The sequence below is a fragment of the Anastrepha ludens genome, chromosome 5 (assembly GCF_028408465.1).
Source record: "Anastrepha ludens isolate Willacy chromosome 5, idAnaLude1.1, whole genome shotgun sequence".
Classification (NCBI taxonomy): Eukaryota; Metazoa; Arthropoda; class Insecta; order Diptera; family Tephritidae; genus Anastrepha; species Anastrepha ludens.
In genome coordinates, this window is record NC_071501.1 from 40,707,501 (window position 1) to 40,715,985 (window position 8,485).

General features: G+C 36.1%; 1 protein-coding gene across 8 annotated transcripts in view; it reads left to right on the plus strand.

The window, feature by feature from the left end:
* LOC128863118 (prolyl endopeptidase FAP) overlaps nt 1-8,257 on the plus strand; it is a 67,792-nt gene extending 59,535 nt beyond the window's left edge. For 7 of the 8 annotated variants that reach the window (XM_054102069.1, XM_054102073.1, XM_054102075.1 and 4 more), the window contains 2 exons: nt 1,254-1,459; nt 4,151-4,629. In XM_054102069.1, the coding sequence (XP_053958044.1) occupies nt 1,254-1,459; nt 4,151-4,294 (350 nt within the window). In that variant the 3' untranslated portion in view covers nt 4,295-4,629. Of the gene's footprint in view, nt 1-1,253; nt 1,460-4,150; nt 4,630-5,265 lie in introns of those variants that run through there. The other variant, XM_054102070.1, reaches the window with a different exon arrangement.
* The last annotated feature ends 228 nt before the right edge of the window (nt 8,258-8,485 follow it).

The window sequence follows — 8,485 nt, forward strand, 5'->3', positions numbered from 1 at the left end:
GTTTGTTTTGCATAGCCTAATCATTCAGAGCATTCCTTTCATTAAAGCCTTCCTGTAATAACATTGTATCCGATAGACAGGAGCTTCTGCGAAAAAGTTTCAAATCGTCTGCACAGAGTAAATGTTTAGAATACATGAAACAACGACCCGCGTCATTAATGAAAAGTATAAACAAAATAAGACTAAGAAGCCTGAATTGTGGCACTCCAGAAGTTGACACAAATTTATTAGATCGCAAAATCAACAAATAAAGATTCTAATATATTTGACAGGCATAATTTCAGCCATATTAGGAAAACCGAGATTTTCCAGTTTTCAGAGTTTTAGTGTGTGTGCTTCCGAGAGATGCTACTAACTAAACATAACTTCGATACGCGCCAGTAGTGCCATCTCTCTGACTTTGCACGGACTTTTTAAACGCATAAACTGGCAAATTCTATTGAAAGTAATGAATCGTCGAAATGGGAAGAGTGGACTCGAAGAGTAGATATACCAAGTGAAGCCAAGTCCTTCTCTACCTGATCTTTCCTCCTCCAAGCCTCCCTCTACCTGTGCTACCACCAGCTGGTACCGCATCGAATTTCAGAACCGGAGCGTTTGCATCCATTCGGACGACATGACACAGCCAGCGTAGCCGCTGGATCTTTATTCGCTGCGCTATGTCTATGTCGTCGTAAAGCCCATAAAACTCATCGTTCCATCGCCTGCAATATTCGCCGTTGCCAACATGAAAAGGTCCAAAATCTTGCGCAGTATGAAAAAATGTTTACTGACTATGGGTACAGGTACATGAATCTTCAGAAGTATGCAAGATGCGGAAGAGGTAGAAATGATTTGCAGCTTTTGTGCCGAAGATTCTTCACTTTAGTTATATACAAATATTCCAATAATTTGGAGAACCTCTTCTGAAATAAATATGAAAAATAAGAAGCATCAGAATAAACTTTTAAGAAACTTGATTTTTTATAATCGTATTATGTGAAATGCTACAGGGCTATATTACTTTCAGTATTTCATACCCATAGCGGGTTTCGAACTCGGACACTCTCGAATAGTAGTCAAGCACCGATGGATTTAGGCTCTCTAAAAATAAAGCCGTCGTTTTTGAGTGGATAAAGACGCGCCCAAAACGGTCAGATAAAACTTACCGAATTTACTTTGATTTATAACCGCACTTAATTATAGTATTTAGCTGTTATTCTTTAAAATTTTATACTTTCATCATCTATTAAATCTATTAAATTTTTCCACAGATTCTGCTTTCACAGAACGCATCTTAGGCTTGCCAGCGGAAAACTACAAAGGCTACGTCGAAGCCGATGCAACGCAGCGGGCGAGACTCATTAAATCACATTCATTCTTCCTAATACACGGCTTAGCCGACTCCACGGCACCCTACATACATGGCATACAATTGGCCAAATCGCTAACAGATGCCAACATATTGTACAGATATCAGGTGAGTGAAACTTCAGATATTCCAAGCACACTGCGTATTCAGTAACCGGTAGTAGCACGTAAAATATTTATTTGTAGTTAGAGAGAGTGGGGAAATTGAGGTTTAAGGGAACACTACTGAGCTTTTGGGTGAATTCGTTTGCGGGTTTATTCATTCTAGCTTTAAAGCTTAAAGGTTTATCAGTGCTCACCAGTGTGGTACGGCTAAACCCCTTTATGTATATTTATTCGGGCTTGCGGATCGGAGGACTCTTGGGATGAGTTAGATTAGAAGAGCTGGATGGTACTTCTTATTCTTAATTGGCGTGATAGCCACATAAGTGATTTTGGTGGAGTTTAACAAAGCGCGCAACCCGTTTCTTTTTCATGCTAACCAGCGCCAGTTGGACAAGTCACCAAATGAAGCAAAGTCGTTTTTCATCTGAACTTTCAACCGAAAAGGGGGTCTTTCTTTTTCTTTGCTACCACTTGTCACTTACACCTTTGTTAGATCTGGGCTCCTCCCCCTATTAGTGGAGTGCGTGATGTTGTTACAAAAATGGATTGACCTACAGTTAAAAAAAAGTTTTAAGCCGACTTCGAACGGCAGAACTATTTGTTTCTTTTATTTGCTGCTCAATATTTAGCTCACCGTTAAGCTCTATGTTTCATCGGTGGTGATACTCTCTGTTGTACTGTACCAATGAGCAAAATTCCAAAAATCTTCCGCAGACTCTAACTCTCGAACACTCTAAGCAACGTCTCCTAGGATGTTGTCATAGTCCAAGTATTTGTACACTCGTATAATAATGGTGCCTGAACGATTAAGTTCTGCGGCTCGCACATTCTTTTCCAGCATCAGATTAGGGAGGTCACACCACAGAGAGTAAGCCTGTATGAAACCTCGTTTGGTATCAAATGGTTCGAAAAGGTCTTTTCCAATTTTGACGGAGTTGCTGGTATTGCTCAACGCTAATGAGTTTTGCGGGGATACCAAATTCGGACATCTCGGCACATTTTTAGCAAGTATGGCAAGCCCTTTGAATGCTGTCGAGAGCGGCTTTAAAATCAGCGAAAAGATGCTGTGCGTTGATTCTCCTTTCACGAGTATTTCCTAAGACTTGGCGCATTGTCTGGTCAGATCTTCGCAGATCTGAAGCCACACTTATAAGATCTAATCAGTTGGTTGACGGTGGATTTCAGTCCTTCTCATAATTGCCTCAATGTGTAGAAGACTAATTCTAAGGCTGTTGCCATAGATACCAGAGTTGCAGGATCACTTATTTCATGGATGGGGCCGAGCACATTTAAATTTGAATCTACAGTTTGCATAGAAGCCGATGCCTGCATCTTACCTGCGCCTCGCCGCCTCGTTTAAATAGCTCAGCAGGTAGTGCGTCGTCTCTCGAGGAACTGTTGTTTATTCGAGCTTGCATATTAAGATACAATTTGAAATGTTTTACAACAAAGATTTAGCCAGAAAACAGGTTTACACCGACTCAGAGATAAACGACGTACTCGTAATTTATGTTATATTGCTTTGTGATTTATGGACAATCTTAGTTGAGACAATCTTAGTTAGATGAAAAGCACTTTGCGAGCGATGTCGCGAGTAACATCTAAAATATTACCTTGGGGAAAAAGAAAACCATTATTTTTGCGTCAATTTCAAAATTTTATTAAAGATTTTTCGGATTATCCGATTTGGGTCAAATATGCACCGTTTTGTTGCATAACTTGTTGCCATTTTAAAAGTAGGCTCATTACGCCTCTTTCATAGACATTTTTTTTAATATTTATTGGCGAAAAACTGTAAAACGATTTTCATTATCCTCTCGCGATACCAATTCCTTATCACTCAGGAAGTTTAGCAATGAGAGAAAGAGATGGTAATCGCTTGGTGCCAGGTGCGTACTATTCGTTGAATGCATTAAAACTTCCCGACTAAGCTCCCGGAGATTTTGGCGAGTCTCTACAGACGTGTATGGCCTGATGGAATACAGCACCTCTTCTGTTGACTAATTCTGACCATTTCTGGCCAATCACTAGCTTTAAACGGTCCAGTTGTTGACAGTATAGATCTGAAATTGGTGTTTGGTCATTCTGAAGTAACTCATAATAAATGATTATTTTCAAGTCCCACCAAATACCCTTTAGAACCTTCCTGGTCGTTAGTCCACGTTTGGCCACCGTCAACATCGCGGCCGACTTCGATTATTTCTTTAAGATTAAAAATGCCTGAACGGAATCGACGAAACAAAAGCTGCACGTAATTAACTGTTCCAGTATCGGCACCATAAACACCATTCACAATTTCAGCGCATTCAGCCTGGCTTGCATTTTCGCCTTTAAGATGTAGCGAATTTTCTCTTTGTTGGCTTCTCTTGTTAATACACTGCAACTCACAACTGAATGCAACAAACGGGGGGAAAAATGTTCACCCTGCAATTCACAACTGAATGGAACGAACAAAAAAACATCGAATTAATGTTTTTAGTGTGGAATGTCGCCTTGACAACGAACATAGACTTTAAATTGCTTGTTCGACACTTTACGAGATATCGATCACTATACCCATCTACCGAGAAAATAAAGCGTTTCTATTCCCCAAACTAATATTATGTAATTTTTACGGTAACGAAAGCCTAAGCAATGGGGCATAGGTAAAGACATATGAAAATCATTTCTTTGATTTTATACATTTATTTTATAGACGTACGCGGATGAGGGTCATGATCTGTCCGGGGTGCTCGAACATGTTTATCTATCGATGGAACATTACTTTGCTGATTGCTTAAGTCTCGATCCGGATGATACGAAACCCGATCTGGATCAGAAAATAGTGCCAGCTGAGTAGAGAGCGGACGGCGGCTGATTTAAAAAGTAACAAAACTGAGATGTTATAGCAATTAAGCGCGACATAGTGATTTAAAAATAATTAGTATTAGAATATAAATATTACAATTAAGCACAAGTGCATTAAGAATGAGATCAAAGTGAAAGTAAAAGGACTAAAATAACAATGAGTAGCTAAGGCAAGCAGAAGACATCAAACATACATATATGAAAAATCAGTTCTATTACTACATATATTGTACAATATTATTAATTAAAAACAAACAAAAACAAAAAAAAAAAACAAAGAACTAGAAATAAGAATAAATTGTTAAATTAAATTTGCGATTCGAGCGGCATTTAGCTTCCAACTAGTTGCACTTTACGTAAGGATATATAAGCGTAAAAGGCAGCATTTAGTATGTAACTGCCAGGGCATACACATACATATGTATATATGTAACGATGCGGAGATGACAGCCGAAAGTGTGAACTATAGTAATTGTTAATTTTTTTCAAAATTTGGTTGCTCAACTAAGTAACAGTAGCCAAAAGAGGTCATAATTAGTGTACAATTTTAGTTAGTTAGTTAAATAAAATTTAATAATAAGAAAGTATACATACATACATGTAACAGTAGGTACACAATATGTGCATGAGCGTACATAAATATGTATATGCATGCACTCTTATGTACATAGATGTAAATATTAACGAACAGTTTGCATAAAAACTGCAACGAGACAACGTATAATTTTAACGAACTAATCTTAAAAATAAGAAAAAAAATCAAAGTCATTAAATCAAAGCAGGGACGGAATATGAACAAGTTTTTACATAAATACAGACATACCTATTAACGTATCGAATAAAAACAATCTGCTCTAACTGCGTTGGAGTGCATACTTAGATTTTGAGAAAAAAGCTAAACCAATGTTTTTTGCATTCGTATCAAAAATGTTAATTTTTCATAGAAAAATCTACTATTTTCAGGATCAGCTTTTATTCAACTAGATTCTAGCGCTACAACGACCATAAAAATCCATAACTGAAAGTCTATCAGCGGATTGTCAAAACTTTCCACAACTACGATTAGTTGATCTCAAACACAGAGTGCCCACAGAGAAGCAAACATTTGGAAATATGCTAAGAAATAGAAAACAGTTAAAATTGTAAATAAATACTGAATTTTTTGGAAATTTAAATGCATAATTATTATGTTAAATAACATTTTTTAATTATTTTTGCATTATCGAACATTTTATGTTTAATTAATTTTCATATCAATATCCGTAGCTAGCTGTCATGTGGCTTTAAGTCTCGACATCTGAAGCTCCACACTCTACCTGGGACAGAGCAACGGTTACGCAACAGCAAAATAGCCAAGCTGAAACTTTAAGCACTTCACCTACATATTTTATTATAAAAATCGCGCTAGTAGTGTGAATATTATAGAAAAATACTTGCATAGGGTGAACTGAAAATTCTTAATTTCAAATTTATTTTGCAAGACTAGACCTTCAACATATTCTGCTAATAATTATTAAGTTATTATAGATATTAAGTTAACTAAGTGAATTTGCTTTTAGTTTTTATTTTTCGTTTGCTTATGAAGATAACTGTCCCTGTTGAAAAACAAGAAAAAAAAGAAAACCAAAACAAAATCAAAACTAACTAACTTGCCTGCTATGCCATAATAAATAATTAATGCTAAATTATTAGTAAATAATTAACGATTTTACTAATAAAAAATCAAAAACGTTTATATAAGCATACACACGTACTTATGTTATGTATACATATACATAGACAAATGGGTGTCAAAACATCCACCGAAGGTTAACTTACAATTATTAATCAAAACTTATTGCATGCCATATAGTGGGAATCGATAAAATCACGCGATCATACGCATAATAAACAGCGCATGTGTAATTACCCTGCAGAGAAATCTAGTAAGAACTCCGAAAACAAAAACAAGTGCAACTTAATTTTTTATTTTTTCAAACCTCACTGGACTTTATAAAATATAAGCGGAATGTTGGAAAATGTTTTTTTTTATATTTTTTATGTTACATATATATACAAACATGTGTATGCATGTACATTAGGGCGGGCCAATTTGGTGCTTTAAGTATACAACCGACTGTTTTTTGGCGACTGAAGTATTCTACTGGCAATTCTGAACAAAAAGTAGCTCTAAAATGCTCTTATTTAATTCAAGTTATTAACACCCAATCAATTTTTGTTTAAATTATTTTGATCATTTTTTGGGAGAAAATGTATGGATCTGAGTTTAGGGCAGAAGAAATTGAATTTTTGTTGTTAATTTTCCTAAAAACCTCCTGCTAGAGAGTGTAAGGTTGCAAGGCTTATTTAAAAAGGAAAAGCGTCGGTTTTCCTCACTTCTAAATAAATAAAAAAAAAACTATTTATTCCAATTATCTAATTCCAAAATAATAAAAAAATTATATAGAAAATACCGAAGTATTTGATATTAAAAAATGCTCCAGACGGAATTCTATTTACTATAATTCACAATACTTTTCATTATAAAGAGACTTTCAAAAGGCGCGTCTAGAAGTTTTTTTAAAATAAGACATGTAAAAATTTAGATACTTTCAGCTTTTACTATTTTTATTCAAAATACGGCTGTTAACAATTATATGTAAAAATCACATTATTGAAATGCCTATAAGGAGTACGTCTACTGGTAAAATCCGCCAAACAGTCGAGTCATGAGTGTCTAATTGTCGAGATGGTTGAGATTTGATGTTGAAGGTTGTTCTGCAACACTTAACGCTACAACGCCAATATTCTCAACAGAACGTTCAGTTTTTTGTTTGCCAGTACTTTTTTTTATTCTCGATAGCAGTTTCTTGAAACTTGTTCACCAACCTTTGAATTGTCGACCCATTCGGACGATTATTTCCACCAAAAAAAATTACGAATTTTGTGATATGTTTTTTTCTTGAAGATAGACCATTTGCGTAAACAGCTTCAATTATTATAACGCGATGTGTTGAATAATGTTGTTGGGTCCCCGGCCACGCTGGAGTGGAGGAAAACGAGAGAGCGGATGAGTGTGCAAGGAAAGGCTCTGAGCTTGACCTTCAGCGAGAGGTAGAGGAAATAAGCATTCCTTCAAACGAACTGTACACTGGGATTGACTTGAGCGTAATCGCGGAAACTAATAAAAAGTGGTCTCTGACTACTAACTGCAGGATCACCAAAGTGCTTTGTGCGCAGAACAGAATCTTCACTGCACTATTGGCACCCTAACCAAGTTGAAATGTTTCACAAAAACATTCCCCATTGTTTTTAACATGGAAGTGCTCAACACAATGTACATATATCTAAAATGTAAAGTTCGCATAGTTTCCTTTGAACCCTCCCTAAAACAAAATTCAGACTTAACCTCTTAATTCGCCGGTACTCATACATATATTTTTTTTATTCCCCTCAACCAGAATCCACTATCAAAACTCTATAGCGGAGAGTTTTGAGCGAAATAAACACTAAAAATGAGTTTCTCGTACACAAATCCCAAATATATACCATATATATATGCAGTGTACTCTCTCTTAAGCGGACACACCTAAGGGACTGAAAAATTTGTGCGCTATGGGAGGTGTCTCCGCTTAAGAGAGGCGTCCGTTAGCAGAGAGAAAATATTGGAGATTATAACGCACTTTAAGAGCTATACCTCCATGGTCTTTTTTGTGCTGAATTGCTAATAGAATTTTTAGTCGTCGAAAAAAAGTAGAGAACAAATTTAATCTGTCTTAATGGATATACCTATTACAATTAATTGCAGAAGATAGTGAGTACGATAGGCTTAATTGTGTTGCAAACAAATTGATGGTGTGCTTTCGTTCGTTATTACAAACCTTTGAGAAGACCATTACCGAAATTTCCCGGGGAGCCCTACAAACTTTACATTTTTCGGATTATAAAAAATATGTGTCAAAATTACGCACGTGGATAAGAAATATTGGATTTTTTTTTTTTTTTTTTTTTTTTTTTTTTTTGTCGGGACAACTAGCAAGTGCAACACTCAGACATTAATTGAGTCCATTGTACTACACTTGGATTCCCTTTTAATTTTCTTTAAATCTACCCGATCTCCGAAGAAATCTGAGTAGATCTTGTGGTGCCAAGGAGCCAAGATGGTCGCTTCTTAACACATCAGTGCCAAAAACCTCAAACCTGA